The following is a 23895-nucleotide window of genomic DNA, read 5'->3' as shown; positions in this document are numbered from 1 at the left end:
GAAGTGAGAAGTCATGCCAGATGCAGTGCAGGATGGAGGACCTGTGAATATGTGGGTCTAGCATTCAGGCATACCAGACAGAGTTTGAATTTAATTGTGGTAGAAGAGAAGTGTCAAAAAGGCCACTACATCGACGGATTGCCCTTTATGAAAGGTGAAAATGGAACTGAAGGAGAAAATATTATTGTGCACTTGAGAACACAACAGCTTCAACTACATCTCACTATCTCAAGTATGTATAATTTTTCTAATTCTTTAAAAAACCAGTTGCAAAATAGTGATTATTAATGAATCTGCAAAAGCTGATTCAGTCCAACGCGTAAGATACTGATTTCAAAGTCCCTTTGGGGAAAACCCAGCAGATTTAAAACAAATTAAAAGATATCAATATTCATAGCAAGGTAACCAAGTGCCGACAGAAAAACAAAAAGAGAAAATGGCCTTGTAATGAAGCCACTTGCCATACGAAGAGAATGGAACCATGTGATATTAGAAATACGAGAATAAGTAATGTTTTACACGTACAAAAACTTGAACAGATACAATCCACGACCTCATTGAAAAAAGAAGCTGTTGTATAATAGCGAACAAAACTATACAACAAATGAATAAGGTATGATTATATGCACAATCACATCAATTTTAAAAGCTTGATCCAATTACATTTTGACTAAAAAAAGAATCGGATTGACACAATGTGAACATCCATTTCGAGTGTAGAGTTTTGAATGCCTCCATCCGAGCTTGGAGAACTTTCAATTCCTCAGTCAGAGAGCTTGCATAAACAACTTCCAACAGAATTCTTATAACAATAACAGCTCTTTTATGGAATATATCTATACGTGAATCAATGGTCAGAATCATCAATCAAGTTTCTGGAGAAAGCAGCCAAGTCGCTCTTATCATTATTAGATCCTGAAGTTCTTGCTCAAGAAGGTGGGAGAGATGAAAAATTATTTCCAGGAGAAGTCCTAGCAGTAAAATAGATACAATCAGCATAACCAGTGGTGGATGAGATAAGGATAATAAGACTAGGAGATGTTCACACTTACTTGAGGTTCAGCCCAGGTTTTTTAAGGATACTTGGAACTAGACCAGTCAGATTATTGTTCTGTACGAAACTGAAAGACAGAAGAACCAAGTCAAGCTCATGATACATAAAGTTGCCACGTTTTTTATTGAATTCTAGCAGAAAGAACCCACTAACAAAATCATATTAATGTCCCGTCATGTTGTCATTCAATGGCATTTTCAGCAGCATGTATAAAAATGGAAATGATCTCAATCTTCCAGAAAAGTGAAGAAAAAATTAGCACAACAGCGAGTCGCAATTTTAATAATTAAAGTAGAAGGTGAATATTTACATCTGAAATCATGGACAAATTAACAGGCGATTGCTACCCAGCGACGAATAAGATAGATTACATGGAAATCCTACAGCATCCAGACGTAACTTACAGCAAAATAAAAAAGCAGATGTTTCAGTTGTGGTTGTTCTCATCCGGATACAGGATCATGAATCGAGTGAAGTACAGGAAGTACATGGGTAAAATCTAGTTAAGATATGCAGCACCATCTATATAGGTATTTAGAAGATATATTATCTATATATAAATGTATGAATATGTAAACGTACATATAAAGTATATGCATATTAGAAATTAAGTTAGAAAATTCCAATTTTTTTTATTAGGTAAACGGTAGAAAAATTCTATCAAAATCCACACGATCCCTTTTTTTCTTCGCTTATTTGTGATGTAAGTTACAGATTGCATGCAATGAAATTGTCTCATCTCATAGTAACAGAGGCATATTCTAAGTTTCTGGTCAAACATGAGGAGTATTCCAAACTCAAAATAAAAAGTAAACCAACATTTTTGTGTCCCATCTTTTGTGTTAACTGACGTGCTAAAATAAAGCCCTAAATCAAATCCAATGATTTAAGATGAGATCCAACAAGGGAACGATCAATAAGGATTGTTTAGACTCCTCAAGGCTTCGTGTATCCCTTCTTTTCTCAGCTCATTTTTTCTTAATTTTAGTTTCCCAGCCATTTCCTCTCAGGCCACATACCCAAAGTCAAATTACGACATATCTTGTGAATATGTCTATTGGTTGGCAGTAGCATCTTTAGTTAATTTAATAGTCTAAATAAACATAACCATTTGCTTTGAACAAAGTTCAATTTGTAAGCAAGCATCAGATATGCAAAGAATAGACACCCCAAGTTTCATTGAGCCTCAACTACAAAGGTACAATGTTTCTAACATTTCATCCACACCACCGCTCAAAGTCATATGAGATTCTTAAAAAACAATCTATATGAATCTGATTTTGATAGGAGATATCTTCAATATGCTTTTAGATGTATCATAGTGCTGGACATCCAAAAGGAAATAGAAAGGATGGGCTCTTGATGCTTGAAAAGGGAGAGGGTATGGTCTTGAGCCCCTTTGGATTATGGACCTCAAAGGATCACTAAGAAGATTATGTTTTAAAAGCCCTCAAGTGCTGGGACTCCTCTCTCTCTCTCTCTCTCTAAAACTTCTCCCGAATGAGCCTCATATGAGTGAGGTTTCAAAACCTGGAGGTGCAAATTCACTAATTCTGAAAGTAGAAATCATCCCCTCTAGGATGCTGGCAGGCTTCCAATACAACCACACCAATAATTTGATGAGTTTGGTCGTGTGTATAAGCACGTTATCAGGAATGAAATTGCAAGACCATTAAGAAACTAAAGAAAATGAGAAGAGATTGCAGGAATGATGTGGTTAGAAGTTCTAACACAAAATAGAACCAGTAGAGATGCAACAAACAAATATCTTATTTGATATGGCTAGCCAGCACCAATTAGCTTAAAAAGAATTTATGTAGTTGATCTTCAGTAGTTGAGACCAGGCCTTTAGTTGTATCGCTGTAGTATACTAATGTATTGATACATCAGTCATGGTTAGTTTTGGCTTGATATAAGGGATGGTGACTAATTCTAATTTTCTTCGATACTTTTATCTATCAATCTAACTACACCCAATGTACTAACTAATTAGGATCAGCTACAAAATCCTTTGCTACCATACTTAATGCATAAAATTTTATCTTGTATCATGAATAATCCGATGCATTATAAGAACCTCAGCCATAGAGCCATGGCTCAATCTGATCAAAGTTTTACAAGCATAAAGGCAGTCGTGGTTTACCGTGATGTCTGAGAGCTGAACGACTATAACTAAACCTTTTAACGCAATATTTGGATGATAATACATCAATGACATAAGAGAAGTGCTCAAATTATAAAATAACATGAATTATTATGCATGCACTGAAAGGAAGAGGGGGAAAGTTACGCGATTCTAGGGGGAAAAAACACTTACAGTTCACGCAATCCGTCAATGGCCCCAAGTGACGAGGGAATTTCTCCACTGAACTGATTGTTTTCCAAATGCCTTCAAGGAAAATGGTATCCAAAGTAGAGAAGGAAAACATCATTAATCACAACAATAGTAATATCAAAAGGTCTCAGGATCTAAACATTCAGGTGATACAATCCACACAATGAAATATTTATAATGAAAGAAACAGTCAGAGAAGATAAATGCCTTCAACAACATATGCACAATAGAGACCGTAGGTTTCATGTCATTGAAGCACATGATACCATCATAGAGGAGGCTCAAGTGGTAATTACTTCCTATGAAAGCATGCTATCTTTTAATGTGCTCAATAAAAAATGATAATAGCAAAAAAAAAAGCTTACAGCATCTCTAGCATCTTCAATGAACTGAGATCAGGAATAGGTCCAGTCAAATTGTTATTGCCAAGAAAGCTGCCAATAGCATTAAATTACCAATCATCAAATCCTTATCTCCCAATCTCACTCATCAATAAATTCATCATCTAATACCTACATGCTGGTCAATGCTGTCATGTTGGCAATGCTAGGTGACAGCGATCCTGAGAGACCCATGTTTGTCAGGTTTCTGGAAACAACAGGAAAGTGTGAGCTTCTTGTTATGGAACAAAAAATGGAAGCATACAAATTATCGTGACATAGTGAGTCAAGTCTTACTCACAAGGTGATCACGCGAATCTGGGGACCTTTGGAGCAGGAAATGCCAGTCCATGAGTACTGACGGGGTAAACAAGGATCACCATTCCAAACAAGTGGAGGATTCTTGAGACTGTCTTTTACTTTTTCCAAAGCTATAACTGTGACAAGATATGCAGTTACCTTTTAAAAGGATCATATAATTGATGGCGATTTTCATGAAGTGTAATGTTGAACAGTTGGGTGCTGGGAATGTATGAATTAAACTAGCCCTTCATCCGGGTTAAACACATCTCACTTTGCGGGGAAAAAAAAAGACCTTTCTGAACCATTAACTTCATAGGGCACTGCTTACATGCACCACAGCCAATGATTTAGGTCCAAGTAAACAAAAAAAGACATGTTTTTTATGAGTAAATAATGAGGACATTATGATGAAACTATCAAGTTGCATCAGAATGGAAAAAAAAAAAAAACAAAAAACAAAAGCAAAAACCATACCATCTCGGGTAGTAGTTTTTCCTTCTAGAGTCAGCACCTCAAAAACCTCTCCAGCATTTATCAAAGGTCCAATGTTTGAACCAACAGCAGGGGTCAAAGTTATCTTTGTAGCACCAGAAAGAGGCCACCGGGTTGCAAAGACAGAAGCACCTGCTGGAGTGACATTCAATTCACGGTAATATGATACAGTATTTATGCTTACATCAAATACCCTTGAGCTCCAATTACGATCATCTGCAAAGTATAGAGCAATGTAGTATGTTGAGTTCGGAAGGGAAAGTGGAGGCCAGTTCAACTCCATTGGTTGTACTTTCAGATCCGTCTCAAATATCTTTGAAGGGGGAAGATTCCAGAAAGAAGAAACAGATATGTTCCTGTTTCCTGCTGGTGTAGAATAATTTCCTCCAAATGGCAACCAAAACCGGTCGAAATGATCATCGGGATAGCTGGTGATACAAAAAAATAATAATAATAATAAATGCCAAAATAAAAGAGTTTAATCATTGTTAATAGGGTAATTCACATTTCTGAAACCTACTATACACGCGGGCACGCACACGAAAACTTTCTCAGACAATTATTTCATGAGTTGCTAGTTTTGAATTGTCTCTCTCATTGGCCGGTTTAATGATTCAATCAGAACAGTTTATATACTAAAAATTGTAAAATGAAGAAATTTCGTTAGTTGATACAGGTAAATAATAGTGAGAGGATCTTCGTTGGCTTAGCCAAAGTTTAAGAAAAGCAAATTTGGTTAATATGTTCCAAAAAATGTCCGAATTGGATTGAATTGTTAAAAGAGTTTGTATGTTAACTACAGTTATTTACTAAATATGGAAGATTACGATAACTTTATCAAACAATAAAATAATACTTTCTCACTCCAAAATATGATAAAATAATACTTTAACAAACATTAAAATAATATTTTTTTCACTACAACAAATATAATTATTATTAATATTTAATTGGTAGATGATAAAAATAAATTAAATAAAAAAATTATCAAATTAATAATATTTTATTATTATATAAATAATAAATAGATAATTTAATGAAAAGATTAAATTTAAATGGAATAAACAAATCTAAATTTACGTGATATTAACTAAAATTTGAAGAACATTTCGATCAATCCAACGAGAATGCTCGGACAGAACCTAAAACAAATGAGAACATCGATTAAAACAAAAACCCATATGGCTGACAGATTAAACTTCCTTTCTGGTCTGAAATCCTAAGCTTATAGACAATTAGACAGACAGCTACTAAACTAAAATGGTGTAAATACTAAATCCAATAAAAACTTCATATAAATTGCTTAATAATATCATAAATCAAGTTCATATAGGGAGCTCGTGACAATCTGAAAATAGAAAATCTGAGTAAAATACGTACCGAATGATTGGTCCCGAAAACCCAAAAGCATGCCTGGCAACCAACCCCAGACCATACTTGCCAAAATCCGTCGAATTGTAGAGCGATTTTTCGACTATCAGAAACTCCAACGCCGTTATAAACGGGTCTGAATCCGTATACGTATTCGCCGCGATACACAGGCTCATGAATTTCCCCTGCGCAACGAAAACCCCTTCAAAATACGTGGGCATTCCGTTGGCGTAATCCTCCGTGGTGTTCACCATTCTCCATAAAGTCCCGTCGATTATCTGATCGAACACGGGCGGCGAGTCGCGTTCGTTGATTCCACCGTAGAAGTAGGTGGTCCGGACCAGGTACTTGGCCCCGCGGTAGACGGGGACGGCGTAGCAAAACTTCTTGCGGAGGTTGTTCTGCAGAGGAAATGACCGGACGGTGGAGAGAATATCGAGGACAGGGGTAGTAAGGTTCTTGGGCGTCCCACCAGAGACGAAGGCCGCGTCGGGAAGCCATACTTTTCCGTCGATTGTAGACTCCTCAGTAGCGCCGCAGTCAATAAAAAATCCTGAGAAAAAGAACATGAGTCGGAGAGAGAGAGAGAGAGAGAGAGAGAGAGAGAGAGAGAGGGAGGGATAGCTAAATTACCTTTGAGGGGAGGGGGTGGGGGCTGGGAAAGAGAAAGGGTGAGGAGGCTGAAGAAGAAAACGAGGGAGAGAACAGACATGGTTGATGAATTGGTAGTTGAGACGAAAAACAGAGCCTTTGATATTGGTTTGACATTTGTTTGAGTTTTGTTTGGTCCAGGGTTGAAAGGGTCGTTGAAATTGTAGAAGAGGAAGCTGCATGTCGGGGGATGGTGGTGGTGCTGGTGGGGGGACCAGGTCTCAAATGGCGGTACTCGCTTCTCTCTTGGTTGTGGGCGTTAGGTGGATTACCAAATCTGGAGCCGAGGCTTGCTGGAACTGTTCCCACTTGCTTGCGGGCCCAGCCAAGCTGTGTAGGTCAAAGCTGGTTAAAATCGTCGACGCGTGCAGCAGTACACGCGCCAATATCTTTCCCATTTGGCATTCCCGTACAACTGCCCCCGCGAATTAATAGAAATTTCATCCAACTAGGTTTATCTATAAATGCAAGAATCCTATCCATTCAACAACAGTTCCGCTGCGTACAAGCGAAACTTTTCACCTATTAGCTCATCTTCATTGGCTTGATTATATGAGGTGTTTGGCTAAATTTAAAAGAATTTACTTAAAAAGTCATCATATCAGATTGGACAAGCTTAAAAAATTATAGACTTCTACTACAGTTCATGGCCAAAGATGGAAGTCGAATTTCATTTTCCAAATAATAAACAAATATTATCTCTATAGAAAAGTCAGAAGTGGACGACGCGAGAAGGAAAAAGCCATTCCCTCCATTTCGGTATCGTTCCCCCTTTCTCCCTAAACTTTTTCTCTTCTCTCTCGATTCGCATACACAACGCTTGACCACGACCCACGGCTACGCCCGGTCACTCTCACAGTTGCACACGTCCACTCCCACGGCTACACCTCTCCATTCTCTCCCTCTCTCTCACTCCCACGGTTGATTTGTAAGTTTTCTCATGGTTTTTACAATTTATGCTCTCGATTTTTCTGTGATCCATGTCTATCGTTTTTACCATGAAAATGTAGTAGTATGCAGTAGCTGTATAACAGTTATGCTCTTGGATGCTCTCGGATGTAGTAGCTGTATGCAGTTAGGGTTTTTGATTTTGGGATTAACAGTTAGGATTGCTGCTTGTAGAATTTACACTTTTATAGAATTTACAAGTACCAAAAGAATTTATAAAAGGATCGTTTAGGTTGCTGCTTGTACTAAGAAGAAGGCATTACGCATTAATGTCTAACGCCAAAGCTATAAAAGCATGGCAGCTCAAGTCAAAACACAAACATAAACTCTTGCTTTAATTATAAAAGCTGCTGCTAAAGAAAGAAAACCTCTGGCAGTCAAAGGGAATAAATTTGAGCTACCTTGATTGCTTCTAAGATCTTGCTAAACTCCAACAAGGTTTGATTGCTTCTATTATTTGATGCATGCTCTGTTTTCGTTCTGCCTTCAAGATGAGGAAATTGAAAAAATTAGTGCCCGAAATATAACAAACACTTGGAAGCTGCAAACATGATGAAAAGCATAATGTATTTGGTTATTACTCAGATAACTTTACATAAAACCTTTCTCGAAAGAAAAAATAAAATTAAAGCTGCGATAATAGAACCTGTTTTGGAGATAACCAGTTTTAGATTTAAGGTTGGAATTCTTCTAGGAAATTAAAGATCAGGTATTGAGTATCATACTTTTTTGTGTATCATACTTTTTTTTATAAGTAATCAAGATTGCATTAATTAAAGAAAGAAGATACTATCATACTGTTCTCAATCAAAACACTTCTCAATCAAAGTAGCTCATTTATTTCTTATTAGAGCTTCTGAAAAATTATAGAGCTAGCAGAGTGATAGTGATCCAAATTTGATAAGAAACAAAATGTTGATTGGGTTGACCTCAGTTTGGTGAGGTTGCAGTGTCTCTTAGGTACACACAAGAAAAGGATCATTTTCCCATGTCTTTTAATCCATATATATTACCTAAGAGACACTGGAATTTGTTTAAGCCCCATGTCTTTTATAAAATATGCCGACAGAGAGCAAACTATTCCATAGCAGCCACTGTCTTCGAGTCATCATTCAGTCTCATGTAGAATGCTTTGATATCTTTTGGATAAACTCAGACAATAACAGGCTTCTGAAATTTCACAAATAATCAAGTATCTACATGTGTGTGTAGAAGTCAAAACCTATTTTGCATTTTCATTATTAATAGTCAACCTTGTAACTTTTTAGATTTTGTGTTGTGTGTGTTGGCATACTGTTTTGACTGTCTTCCATGCTTACTTGTTGACTGTTGATTTTATTACTTGGTGACTATTTTATCTAGGATGGATTCACACTGCCAATGCAATCCCTTTTTCACCACACTATTGCAAAGTGGTGGAGAAGGTATTATTAACCCCCTTATGGCTCGTGTCTTGTATGATAATGTTGATCTTGAGCTTGAAGTGACACAACCCGAAGGGCAAGTAAGGGCACGAACTAAACTATCCCAACGGGGTGTGTCTTTCACCGTGAAGGAAGACAACCTCCTTGTATCAGGGTGGCTCAACATTAGTATAGACGCTATTAGGGGGACAGATCAAAAGTCCACCCAATTGTAGATAAGAATCCATGATTACTTCAATACTTATAAAAATGCTAATTGGCCTGAACGTTCTGTGGGGTCGTTGACTAATCGATGGTCAACTATCCAAAAAGCCACAAATAAGTTTTGTGGTTTCTTGGCCCAAGTCGAGTTAATGCATCCAAGCGGTATCAATGAACAAGACAAGGTATGTTTCTAATTATCATAAATTTGGATTGTAATATGTACTAATATTTTTATGATTGGTGTTTAGATTGACAAGGCAAAGGTATTGTACTGATCAACACAAAAAAACGCACCAACAAAAGTGACAAGTGCATATGTATAATTTGCCAACAAAGAGAAAGACAACTTGCTCTACTGTTCCAGCTGCCAATGCCATAGATGTAGAGGAAAATGAGAGCATGTCTACCAATTTGGAGAGGCCACTAGGCAAGAAATCTGAAAAAGAAAGAGGAAGGAAAAGGAAATGTGAAGAATCTTGTAATAGTCAATCTGATGAAAAGTTAAGTAACATAGAAAGTGATAGGAGGATAATGATGATTGAGCGACGAGAGGTGACAATGAAGGCTGATAGGGATAGGGCTGAGATAATCTCACTTAAGAAGAAGAAGATGGAGATGGAAATCATGATATTGAATCTTGATAACATGAATGCAGTGCAGCGAGAATACTTCAAGTCAATTCAACTTGAAATTCTAGAGAAACATAGGAATGAACTAAATGAAATGTAGTAGCTGGAGGAGGGAGAAGTGCACTGAAGAATTGCTGTTTTGCACACTTGGTAATACCATGGTTTTTTGTTGCTGTTTTTTGTTAATAAACTGAAGAGTTGCTGTTCATGATGTTGAATGTTAATGCCATGTTTGGTAGTTGCTGTTTTTTGTTAATAAAGTGAATAGTTGATGGTTTTGCACACCTGAAAACAATTACTAGTTGCTATTTTTGGTAAAAAAAAACACAAATTAATATTGTTGTCTCTCTGTTTTGCAGTTGGTACTGATTTATGAAATGGAAGACTATTTTTTGGATGGAAGTCTACTTTTTGGAACTTCATGACAGATTGGAACCCACTGACTGATTTTTTGAATGTATATTGAAACCTTGTAATTGCTGTTATATGTTAATAGGGGTTTATTTTTGAACTGTTGTATATGATAACTAGGTGCAGATTTATGTATTTCCTCTTGTGTTTATGTAAGTGTTTTTTGTAATTAAGATGGTGTTTGAATATTTGATTTCTACTAGGTGTTTATGTAAGTGTTTTGTAATTAAGATGGTGGAGGAAGTGTATATTTCCTCTAGGTGTTTATGTATATGTTTTGTAATTAAGAAGGTTAAGAATGCAGTGCAGATTTCCTAATTCTGTTTATGTAGATGTAAGTGCAGTACAGATTTTCTTGATATTGATTTATGTAACCGCAGTCTCTGTTTTCTTGATATTGATTTATGTAACTGCAGTGCAGATTTTCTTGATATTAATTTATGTAAGTGCAGTTTTTTATTTTTGCATGACTTTTCATATGTTGCTAAATATTTGGTTAAGATATTTAGTAAAAAAATTAGTTGATAGAATTTTGTTAGGATTAAATGAGCTTTGAAAATGTGTTTTTTTAATATTAATTTAATTATAATATAATATTGCTTAATATTAAATTGGTAGAATTATAAAATGTGAGAAAACAAAATTTTTTTAAAAAAATATTATTTTAATAATATTTTATTATTATATATAGAATGAATGGCTAATTCAATGTGGAACTTGAATTTAGATAGAATAGGCAAATGTATTTTCAAGTTGATATTGGCTAAATTTGGATATGCATTTGGCCAAGCCAATACTAATGCTCTTACGTACCCAAGTTGAATTGGCTTTATTGTCGTATGCCTAATAATTAATTTAATAAAATAAAATAAAGAAGTAAAACAAATGAGAGGAAGTAGCCTTCGGCTGATTTTATCTTCTCCCTTTCTCGATGCAGACAATTCAAATCTTCAGATTCCTTTGTCTCCCCTAAATTCCACTTCCAATCTTTTCCTCTAATCTTTGGCCGGTCTCCTTTGCACGCGATGGTCATCCTCTATGTCGACGGTCTCCTCTGTACACGACTGTCTTAGGTACTCCATCTTCATTATCATTGTTAATTCCGATTTTGTGATTTTATGCTTCCTTCAAGCGATTTTGTGTTCTAGTATAAGTGCTTGTTTCATCATCAGGCGAAAGCAAAACCTATCAATTTAACCAAACCAATCTCAACTAGTAAAAGCAAAGTTTGATTTGGGAACATGCAACCTTGTGATTACACTCTGTTTAAAAATGAAGTGTTTTTTTTTTTCCTTAAATAATGGATATATGCAACCATGTAACCATAGGTAGTTTTGGTAACTTAGGATTAAACTTGTGATTGTTGCTACACTAAGGAATCAGCATGTATTGGAATTAGGATTTTTGCGGTCTACTTTGCAATCTTAAGGTTGATGCCACTACACTAGTTTTGTTAGGCTGGGTATTTGTTTCTAAATTTTGCCGCTTTATATATAACCAATTCTGATGCACAAGTTGAAATGTGTTTCTAGATGCTATAAGGGTCAATGGGTTTTTAGTATTGAAGATCCTCTAGTGTTTTACTGGTAAATAACTTAATTGGGGGTGATAGAGTTCGATGAAGGGTTTGTTATGTGAGCTGAGGCTTATGGGTCACCAATCCAACCTTATATGAATTAGGCATATCCAAATAGCAGGTGGGATAGCTCTTCCATGATTTGGGTTGTGTGTCAATTGAATCTTGGATGCTTTTGGATTTTTTGAACTCTTTAAATTCTGCTACTCGCTAGCTTTAACGAGTAGTTCTAGTTAAAGGTTTAAGTAACTTCAATTTTTCTAGATAATTGTTATTGTTCTAAAATATTGGTAAATATTATGTATATGGAGAAAGGGAAAGGGAAATAGCATGCATCTCCTACAACGCCTCCTACCACAAATCTATCAAGAAATCCATCAACTTAGGTATGCAGAGTATTCTCACCTCTTTGAGTTTGTTTGCTCATTATCATGGCATGGTTGTTGACATCTTAGGGGAAAAGCTGGTTTAGGTATATTGTAGTGATGTTGGATCGATTTTGTTACTTATTTTAAGTTAGCTTATTTGATTTTGTAGTGTTAACTTTTTTTATACATTTGTGCCCATGGAATTCAATATGGATGGTAGATTATGTGGGGCTATGGCTGGAGGGGTACTAGTGCTTGCTATGGTGTTGATGGGTCCATTACAAGGTTTTATGGTTGCTTTTATTATGTGGGGTTTTATGAGGTCTTTGCAGATTATGTTTTTGATTTAGGGTTTTTACATGGATTATGTTTGCATGTTACATTTGGAGATTGCCTAGAAGAAAACCATTGAGCCTTTACCAATGACCTGGCCTTTATTGCAGTGATCATCATGTTGATGCACTTGTTTGCGTGCCAAGCTAACATCACCTTACCGTTTTGATGAGTTTTGTGCCTGATGTTGAGAGGGGGGGAGGGGGTTGTGTGTGAAGTCATTGTACTGGTTTGCTTTTGAGATTTGTCTTGAGAAACTTTATCAAAAATGAATTCTATTTCATGTGTTAGTAATGTTATTAAGAGCAGCTTTATCTACATTCATGTAATTGGATAAGTGCTCAAATTATAACATTTATTTATGAATATGTAATGGTTGATACAGATGAAGAACTTGTCAATATGTGTTGGATTTGTCAAATAATAGACCTATCAATAGATTTTTTTAGTACCAATTTTTTCATATGTTCTATGGCTGGTAATGCAGACACAGTTCCCCTCAACCATCATTATAGAGCTATTAGCCCATAAACAAACTTTTTTAGTCGAATTATATAAAGCCCCGTCTTGTCTCATTCTTGGTGGAGACACCATTATTTAGTTTTTAATACTTTCATCCATATGATAGTACTGGCATTTAACTCTTATATAACGTGCCAACTTGACTTCTTATGCAAGTACAGAATATGGTCATGCTGAAGCTTGTAGCGCTGCTCTGCTCAAGTGTTATTGTACTCATATATAATTTGCTCATGGAATGCAAAGTTACGTAAGAATCTCAATTTCATCATTAGTAACTTAAATTTTCATGTAGGAATATTTAGGATCTAAACTAAAAGGCGTATAAAGAAGTTCTATCGTGTTCTGATTTGCAAAACATACTGATTTAAGCTTGCTTATTCATGCCATCAAAACTTGCATGAAGGAAGAAAAATCATTGCTAGAATGCTTTATCTATATTCATGTAATCAGGTAAGTGCTTAAGTAGAATTGATAGAATGCTACCATAAATAAAATGATTTAAGAGATGGGTTATAATTGGAGCCACAAATACCACAGACGCATTAGAGCACCAATTGCAACCACTAATGAAAAAGAAAATCCAATTGGTTAAACCCCTTCAACATTATAGGGCTAATATGTAAATTTCTATCATACATAGAGTTTTTAGCTACATACACAAGGTTACAACATACTAATGTTACTATGATGACTATATACATGGATCTAGTCTATACAATTTTGGAGCTTTTGTCTAACTACATCAATGAGGCTCTTTGTAACAGCCCGCTAGAAATTCAATTGTGGAATTTCTATTGACTTTAGGAACTTCGTGAAGATTCCATAAGTTTTCACGAATCCATTAATCATATAGGTTTTTGTCTAACTATATAGTTAGTGTTATTATTTACTATGGTATCAGAAGTGTATTTTTGATTATTGGAGATAGTTAGAAGTGTCAAAATGTATTATGGTTTGTGCCATTAGATTCGGAGGGTTATTTAAGGTCTTATGGCGTAATAACATTTTTTCATATTTTCGGACAAAACGTCTGTTCAAAACTGTAGATATTATTGGATAAAAATATCTTAAACTAATTTTGTGGATATTATTGGATAAAAATATTTTAAGCTAATTTCATGGATATTATTGGGTAAAAATATCTTGAATTGATTTTTGTAGATATTATTAGGTAAGAGAGTCCTAAACTCCACTCTCACTTCGGGTAAGAGAGTCATATACTTAACTCTCACTTTGGGTAAGAGAGTCCTACACTTAACTCTCACTCCAGCCTCATCTCTTCCATATCTCATCCATAAGTATTTCTAGCCACCCCTTCCCACGAAATTATATTCATTTACACTTTCCATTGAAAGAATACCAAACACTCTCTCTCGGATAGCTTTTAGGAGTTCTTTTGCATGCCCATTTTGAAGCTTTTATAAGTATTTTATCATAAAGTCTCATTCATATAAGTTGTTCATTTTTTAGTCTAGTTTACGTGGATATCTTATTTGTCCCATTTGAAGATCATTTGGTCAGTCAAATATTATGTAAACTATAAAAAAGTCATTCTGAAAAATAAACTGGAGAATATGTTATAGTTTGGAGTTTTTGACCAAGCTAATGGATAGATATGGGTCCGAAATTTTTATAGAGTATTGTTAACATGTGTATATGATTATTGGTTGAGGATTTTTGCATGATTAAAGGTTTTGATGAAAGATTTTCTTAGATTTAGAAACTTAGAAACTGGAAGAGGAAAAACAGTTTCTGTTTTGAAAAAGTTTAACTTTTTGGTGGTCTAAACCTATTCCAATGACTTTGATAATTTTATTGGAGGCTCCTAAGCATCTTATATACATGTTATATTATTATTTTGAAGATATTTGATATTAGTTTCAAAGATATAAAATGTTATGCAAAGAGATATTCAAATAAGCCAAAGTGTGGATGTTCTTGGCTAAATTTATGTTTTGGTTAATTTTTAACCATTTGATCTTGAATTATAAGCTTATATATGTTTTAGGACATCTTTTTAAACCATGTGATGGTTTAGTTTGAAGATCACATATTTATAAGTCATAGATCAAAAGGTTGATCAAAACAAGTTGGAAACAAAAATCAATGGAAATAGCATATGAGAATTTCGGCCCTATGGAGTTTTAATATTTGTGATTAGTTTTAAATTTTTCTAAATTGATATTTGAGTTGAGGATAAAATTTACACGAGGCATGTAAATTTTGGTGACTTTTGGAGTTAGTATGCAAAATCCTTAAGTTATGGGTAAAACGGTCATTTTCCTACATGTAGAGAGTAAAATAGAAATTTTACTCTTTAAGTTAGTATTTTCCATATTTCAAGTTATTAGTGATTTAGTGCTAATTTTTAGAATCATTAATTACAGTTCCTCGTGATCGCGCTTGAGGTTTTATAAGAAACGCAGAAATCGAGGTAAGTTAGCTTTTAACTTACTAGTAGTCTACTGTGTATGTGTGCTAAGTAAAGGAACTACAGTGTATGTATGTATGTTATCATATATGTCATGCCATGCCAAGTTATCACGTAATTGTCTATTATACAGAATTTATTCTTTCATCAATTTTTATCTGTTACATAATATATTCTGTCATGTATTGCTGTACATTACAAGTACATCATGCTAAGTATGTCATCTATTATATGTATGTCAAGTCATGTAATATTCATTGTTGCAAGTATGTCATGTTAAATATGTTGTCTATTATATGTTATGTCATGTTACGAAATATTTCTATCTCAAGTTGGTCATGTATTTCAACTTATGTTCAAGTCACGTTATGTTACGTCAGGGATTCAATCCTTTCGTATTCCAGTCACATTTCATCTTGATTACTTATGTATGGGGTCACAGCAATTGTGATGCATACACTACGTGAGACACAGCAATTGTGACACGTAAAATACATGGGATCACAACAACTGTGGAGTATGTATTTAAACAGTTAAAGAATAAGTTTCCGTAGAATACATGGGGTCACAACAACTATGGAGTATGTATTTACACGTAGAATACATGGGGCCACAATAACTGTGGAGTATGTATTTATACGTAGAATACATGGGGCCACAACAACTGTGGAATATGTATTTTTCATGTTAAGTCAAGTTTCAGAACAAGTTCATGATAAGTCAAGTTTCAGAACAAGTTCATGATAAGTCAAGTTTCATATCACGTTCATGTTAAGTCAAGTTTCAGAACAAGTTCATGATAAGTTAAGTTTCATATCATGTTCATGTTAATTCAAGTTTCAGAGCAAGTTCATGCTAAGTCAAGTTTCAGATCAAGTTCATGTCAAGTCAAGTTCAGTTCATGTTTCAATTTAAGTTATGTCAATTATGCTATATTGTACGCCAAGTTATGCTTTAATTACTTATGAATTTGATTATGCATTTATGCTTTTACTGTCATCCATGCATCATTAGCTTGTGTGGAAGTTTTTTTTGTTAACTTACTGAGATTTGTAATCAAATCTCATTTTGGTAGTCCCAACTACCATTCCTCTCGAATGGTAGATCTTGTTACAGAACCTGAAGGAGAATCAGGAGTTGATCAACTAAACACAGTTGACTAAGCGACAGTGCGACATCAATGTTAATATAGTAATTAACGTAAATTACTACTTGTCTGATTGAGTTGCATCTCTAGTACTTTTTAGATCATAACCATTTTGGACTAGTGTTGTGATCTTAGTTGTTCAATAGGTTTTTATGTATGAAGTATGTTTTAAGCATTTGAGATATTTTCAATTTGGTGCATAGTATTGCTAAAGAAAAAATTTATCCGCTGCGAATATTGCATATTGTTAGATGCATGTTAGGAACATTGCATCTTATATGTCATGAACGGGGGCAGGTAACCTTGTGTTTCATGTCTCGACGCTTCAAATGTCTGTCCAATCCCAAACGGAATTTGGGGGCGTCACACTCTTCCTCTTCCCAATCTCTTACTCTCTTCTTCAAAGCTCTTGCTTATTTCTTAACCTCTGAATTTCTATTTTCATACGTTCTATTTCTATTTTCTCACTGCTATATGCCCATTTGAAATAGTTGTAATGTGGTCATTTCTGAAAGAAACCAAAAGAATTAAGTATGTAAAACAGACAAACAAACCATATGTATATAAAATAAACAAACTTTCCAAAAAACTTTCCACCTGCTTATTGTACTTTGGACACCCAAGAATGATCATCCAAGATTTATTAGTGTATTTGAAGTTATAAGTGAAGCAGGTTGGCCATATGCATCGCCGAAGTATGATTAATAAGAGAAGATAAAGAAGTTGACATTGACATCCTATTAGCTAAAGAATCATAATGGTAAAGAGGTTTGTGATTCCAATATTAGTAGCAAGAAAAAAAAAAAGAATCAGTAGCAAGAAGAGGTTTTGATTCCAATATCATATTTGAATCATCCTTTGTTGCAAGACTTGCTACACCTTGCATGTTGACATTAGATCAACTATGAATTTTAGAGATTATATCTCAAAATCATTAAATTAGATTGAAAATTTTCTATGAGTTTTGGAGAGATTATATTAACTATGCATGTTGACATTCCAAGCTCCAAAGAATCAGTCTTTCTTTAATCAGAAGAAAGACTATTATCTCATAACAAAATCCGGTAGGTAAATACAGGAGGGAGGTATGGGAATGTGCATTCTCATGATGACAATGTTAGTCAACACCCAAAATACATGGCATTAAATATTCAGGCTATTCAGCCCATTTCTACTCAAAGCTCAAATAAAATTCAAAAATGAATTGCTTGTAAAGAGCATCTCATTACCAAGAGGATTACTTATTTTTCATCAATGACGAAAACACATTGTTGGTATTTTTTTAATAAATAATATTTATTATTAAACGTATACATTATTACTATTCCCTTGTCATTAAACTTCCCATCAGTTTTTTTTTTCTTCTTTGATTCTTGAAGAAAACTGTTTCAACCTCTTTTATTTCCATTGTTTTACCGTTCATTTTTTGTCTAAAGATTCTTTAAGGCAATAAAGAAAAGAAAGCGGTTGAGATCAATTTTTATTTTTAAGTTTATGTTTTTAGCTTTAAAGGCTTGCAATCAAGAGTCTTTAGTAAAAATTTCTACGTTTAGCTTTTCAAACCAGTTGTACGAGAAGTTTTAAAATGCTCAAGTAAAAATAAGATATGTGTGGTTCTTTCTTAGTAGGAAGTTGGCTACTAGTTGTTCAGATTGCCTACTTCCGTTAGATTCTAGTATTCAACTTTGGTGTGTCTTTTTCACATGAGATAGAGAAGATAAAAGAAATTGTGTAGATAATTTTGAGAGTATTTTTTAGATAAAAGAGATGTGTTTTTTTAGTGGAGTTTTGAGTTCAACTACTTGTGTAGAGTTGGTATGGGTTATACGATGATCAGTTTGACTGTTGTATCCTAGAGAAGCCAAGTCAAGATGAGTTCTGCTACACCGGTTTCAGATTTGTACACCGCAGAGGTTTGGAATCTCCTTAAAGAGAGCGATATTTTGGTGCCTCAATCCAAACTGATTTCATTTAAATGTTAATTCTATTGTAATTTTTATTATATTATTGTGTATTTTACTAACAATTTTAAGGAGATTCAAATGAAACTACACTCCAAAAATGTACGAAAAGCAATGTAGATTTCAACAAGCCTTTCAGTTTTAAAGAAGTCTATTTCAAGAGATGGAAGTGCAATTTGCTCTTCTACTTAAGCCTTTTGAATGTTTTGTACGTTCTCACGACAAAGGTAAATATCTTTTATGAAAATTATGTCTTGCCCACCAGTTAGAATTTAAGAAATTGTTGTTTGAAGTTGCAAAAAAATTATTTAATAGACCTCACAAAAAAAAGGGTTTTTCAAGCCCAAAGAGTAAGAACCAATGACCCTCTTCACAAATTTAATAATGTTTTGTTTGTGACATAAGTGAGCAATTTGCTCGAACTTGTAAGTTTTTTAAGCAAGAAAATAATCCTAAAGTTAATATAACTGATAAACCATTTGTAACAATAATTATAGATTTTATTTAATTAATATAAATGGTATTTACAGTTTTAAAATAATCAAATTTTTATATTTTATTTAAAAAATATATAAATTTTAGTCTACATAATTATTTTTTTAATAATAAACTCTATTTTTAATTTTATTAAATATAAAACTTTCATATTGTAAAACTCTATCTAACTTGCTATTTTTGAAGGAAGAAGAACTTGGAGGAGATACCGTGTCCCGGAGATAGCTTGAGCTAGGATTCTTCACTTTTTGTTTTGATTTGTTACAGCATCAAGTCGGCTTTTTAATGCCCTTTTTTACAGACTTGATAGAATGTCTGCTCATAATATACTCTGTCACTTCATGATTTTATTATATTTAAAAGAAATAAATTTTTATGAAGTGTGGTAATATTGAACAACAAATACAATAAACAATTAAAATACTTGAAAAATTTATCTAAATTATCCGGTGAAGATTTCAGAATACGAAGTTATGAACCAAAAGTCCAAATTAATTGCTCCACCGTGAACTATAGTAGAGAGTACATGTCAACATCATATAATCCTAGGCTACATTTTGTATCCTTGAATATCTCATAACTTTATCAATAATAGTAACATTATGTGTAAAAAGTAGTGAAATTATTTAAATAAAGATATTTTATTAAATTTTAGAAAATGAGATAAAAATTTGAATAAAAATATTATAAGTAAAAAATTATTTAAATATTATTTTTGTTTATGTGATATCTCATTTTTAAGTGTATTTTTACTGAAAGAGTATTTTAATTTAATTAAAATATTAGTTCTTTTATTTTAAATTATTATATTTTAATTAGATTTATTTAGTTATAATATTTGTTTTGTGGAGCTTTTTTAATATTAATTATCGTTTTGAGTTTTAAATTACTGTGTAATTTATTTTAGTTTGTTTTTAGATTTAAAATTTAGTTGTTAGTTTTAACTAATTATTTATTATATTTTAGCTTGATGTGGTATTTAAATTATTTTAGTAATTTTATAGCTTTTAAAATTGTTTTCGTCGGATCAGTTTCTGGATTTTAGAAGTGAGGATTGAACCTTATTTTTTTTCTCCATCTTTTTTTTTTCTCTTTTTTTTTTTCTTTTTTCTTTTTTCTTTCTTTTATTGTTTTCTTTCTTTTTCTTATTCCTTTTCGTTCTTCTTCTGCGCGCTACTCTCTCTCTCTCTCTCTCTCTCTCTCTCTCTCTCTCTCTCTCTCTCTCTCTCTCTCTCTCTCTCTCTCTCGCCGTTTTTCATTCCATTGCTCAGAACTACCACTCGCCGGCGACGTGGTCGACACCACCCACCCAGAAATCTTTCCCTCCGGCCGGCGCACCTCCTCACTAAGTTTCACATCTATCCGAGCCACCGTTAGCTACCACGAGTTCCTTCAAGCCGTACGGTTTTTGGGCCATTTCGCCGCCGTCGTTCCACTTCCGGCCACCATTTCTTCACCACATTATCATCTACCTCTTACCGTCCTAAACTACCCATTTCTGATTCCGATTGGTTGCCGGAGCAGCTCCTCACGAGCTCATCTTTGTTTTGCCGTTTTTCATTCCATCGCCCAAAACGACCCAATCTCAATTTTACTAGTTTCATAAACACCTCTAGGTCATTTCTTATCAATCCCAAGTCTTGGTTTGTCTCCGTTCGAAAGTAAGTATTTTACAACCCACGGCCACAGTGTATTTTACACTGTTACGTTACTTTTTCTCTGCCGTTTGCAGCTCCTTGATCCTTCGAAAATTATCATATAGCGCTGTAAGTATTTTTCAAACTCTATTTTAGATTTAAATATATTTTTACTTTAACAATAAATTGTGACTGGTTGGTTATTCCGGACTGAATCCGAGGAGTCGGGGGTCGAATGAATTTGAGGATGGAGTTATTTATATTTGGTTGATCTTGAGAGTTATTGGATATTTTGTGTCTTAATGTTTACATTGCATAGTGCATACATGTTCATGTTTAAAAAGGAAAATTGAGTTTTCGTGTAATTGCATGTATGTTCATGTGTTGGAACTTGAAAACTGGGCTTTTAAGCGAGAAATGATTTTTGGTATATGTGAACGATTGGATTGATTGGTTTGAGTCAAAGGCACGTGTAGGGATGGTGGTGAGCAAGGATGGTGGTAGAGTCCCGCCTGTGATTCCCGCCTATGGTGCACGCGGTGTAGGGATGGTGGTAAAATCCCGCTTGTGATTCCCACCTACGTTGCACGTGTAGGGATGGTGGTAGAATCCCGCCTGCGATTTCTGCCTACAGTGCTCTGATAGTTTAGTTTTTGGGCCATTATCTTGGATAATGACGAGGTTATCTTTAAAGGAAATGTTTTTGTCCAAAATGAAATTTTTTGACGTGCGTGGAAAAATGTGAATTTTTGGGACATGGGCATATGGCATAATGTTCATGCATATTGTTATGGCATAGATATATTTTTATCTTGTGGTTTGTTTAGATTATTACTTATGGTACCGTAAATTTTTTATGCAGATGTCGAGGAGGAGGAAGAGGAGGAGGCTGAACCCGAGGAGGCGGCTCTGCCAGAGTTTTGATTTTGGAGTTTTTATGTCTTGTATTATGGTTTCGAAATTATATTTGAGACTTGTAATATTTTATTATGTATGGTTAAACGGGTTTGTATTAAACAAAAATTCTGATACTTAGTTATAAGACTTTTATTATCCGCTGCGTAATTTTATTGTACACTTGTTGCATGTACGCACACTTAGCACTTGACGATAAGATGTATGACCCGTGTTGTCATCATCCTGACGTCTCGATTTCCACGTGTCCGTACGTGAAAGTTGGGGGCGTCACAATTTAGAAGTTTGAAAAAATTGTATTGATTTTTGTGCTTTATTTTAAAATTTATAAAATTTATAATGATTATGTAATAATTAGATCAAGCAGTTAAAATTTTGAATTTTTTTTTTAATATTTGAGCATTATTTGAGAAAAAAAATTATGAAAATTTTTAAATATTTACCACCTCATCTCATTATGCCTTCAATGTAGTCAATAAGAATCATCGAAGATGATGATGATGCAGTTGCAATCCAAAACAATCTATTGCAACTATTGCTTGCCCTAAAATGGTTTGGTTATTTAGTATATGTCTTTATATTTGTGAATAGTAATAATTTGAATTAATATGTTTTATTAAATTTTAAAAAATGATAGATAACAAGTTAAATAAATAAAGTAATATAATAAAATTATAAATTATTTGAATATAAATTTTAATATGATTTTAGTGATATTTTAAAAGAAAATATCTAAAATATCCAAAAATATTTTAAAATAATTGTATTGTAAACCGACCATAAATATTAAATACGCGGGTCAAACTTCAAAGTGAGCAACGTGAGGAGGTCATGCGTGCGGACGATAGCCAGTGAGCTGGGCTAGAACTAGAAGAATTGTGGCTAGGGAGTGGGGAGAGCGACCGCCGAGGGGAAGTCGATCAGTATTTGGAGTACGTGGCATATGACAGTAGCTAATGTACCTAATGCCATTATTATAATTTTTTAAATTTTTACATAACATATAATAAATATTTTAAATTTTAAAATAAAAATAATATTTAAAAATATTTTATTTAATTTTTATGTATCTGTATAACTAAATGAGACTTACATATTGTTATAAAGGAAACAACCTAGGAATCTCTTACAAGAACTCCAATGCAAAATAAATAACATAATAAGAAATAGAAGCGAATGAAACTCTAGGAGGAGAGAGGTGATCGAGACACCTCGCCTTTTTGAATAATAGTGATTTGATTTGGATAATGAGTTAAAATAATTTATAGATAATAGTAAAATATTTGAATTGAGCTAATATGAGTTAGGCCTTGTTTAGATTAAAAAATGTGTAAATTTATCTCATCTCATCTAGTATTTTTTTAAATATTAAAATAAGATAAAATGAAATTAGATAACATAAAAACTTATCATTATGACATTTGTACACGTGAGAACTCCCTTTGTTTTATAAAGAAGGAAAGTAGTTTGAAGTTTATGATGAAATGGTACAGTCTATTATTATTTATCATAATTACCTTCATTTTGAGATAGTACATGTGGTCCAATATTTGATCCAACCCCTTCTGGCCTTACCTTTTTGCTCACATTTTCACTTGGAAAAACAACTCCTATGCAAACCCACTTGCCTCGGATTTGATACTATTAGCATGTAGTTATGTCTTTCGTTAATGATACGCAGGTTGACATCTTGAATGGACACAATCTTAGGTTGTCTACGTACACCTATCGTTATTGTATCTCAAGTTGCCGCTACGAATATAGTTGCCAGCGATAACTGAGATCGAGATTCAATTTCAAAACCCCTTCCCTCCCTCACTCATGGCCCTATCTGTTGTACATTACCTTGGGAGCCCAATGCAGTGAAATCTTTGAAAATTGGCCTCCTTTTTTAAGGAAAATATTGGTCACATTTTTTCGTTCATAGGATTATCCACTTTCAGCAGCATTGCTAAACGATAAAATCAGCACGTATTACATTAATTTTAGGTTGTCCAAAATAAGGTGGGGCCGGCCCGGCCTAGGCCTCTCCCCAATCGGAATTTTGTGTACCTGACAATTACACCATGTGACCACCTCGAAGGAACCACATATAATCAGCATTCATGTAACACTAATACCCACATCCTTGTATCGTCACGTGCACGAGTCCGTTGGTTGGTTTTACTTGATTAAGTTTTGTCCACAAGTCATCTCAATACTGAAATTTCTAAGATCAATTATTTCCCTCCACATCCATACATTATCCTCGTTAGATCTCTTTTAAATAATTTTAAATACGTGACATGTTATGATATGATATGAATAT

General features: G+C 34.0%; 1 protein-coding gene across 1 annotated transcript; it reads right to left on the bottom strand.

The window, feature by feature from the left end:
• Positions 1 to 463: 463 nt before the first annotated feature.
• Positions 464 to 6861, bottom strand: LOC122275045 (putative leucine-rich repeat receptor-like serine/threonine-protein kinase At2g14440). The gene is made up of 9 exons (XM_043083976.1): positions 6569 to 6861; positions 5945 to 6488; positions 4547 to 4992; positions 4071 to 4206; positions 3906 to 3977; positions 3755 to 3823; positions 3372 to 3443; positions 1053 to 1121; positions 464 to 971 (listed from the first exon to the last, which is right to left on the bottom strand). The coding sequence occupies exons 1-9, from the start codon at positions 6645 to 6647 to the stop codon at positions 929 to 931; spliced, it is 1530 nt and encodes a 509-aa protein (XP_042939910.1). The 5' UTR covers positions 6648 to 6861; the 3' UTR covers positions 464 to 928.
• Positions 6862 to 23895: the final 17034 nt, after the last annotated feature.

Source organism: Carya illinoinensis, chromosome 1 (genome assembly GCF_018687715.1).
Source record: "Carya illinoinensis cultivar Pawnee chromosome 1, C.illinoinensisPawnee_v1, whole genome shotgun sequence".
Lineage (NCBI taxonomy): Eukaryota > Viridiplantae > Streptophyta > Magnoliopsida > Fagales > Juglandaceae > Carya > Carya illinoinensis.
The sequence above is the reverse complement of the archived record's forward strand: the minus strand, read 5'-3'. Positions and strand labels throughout refer to the sequence as shown.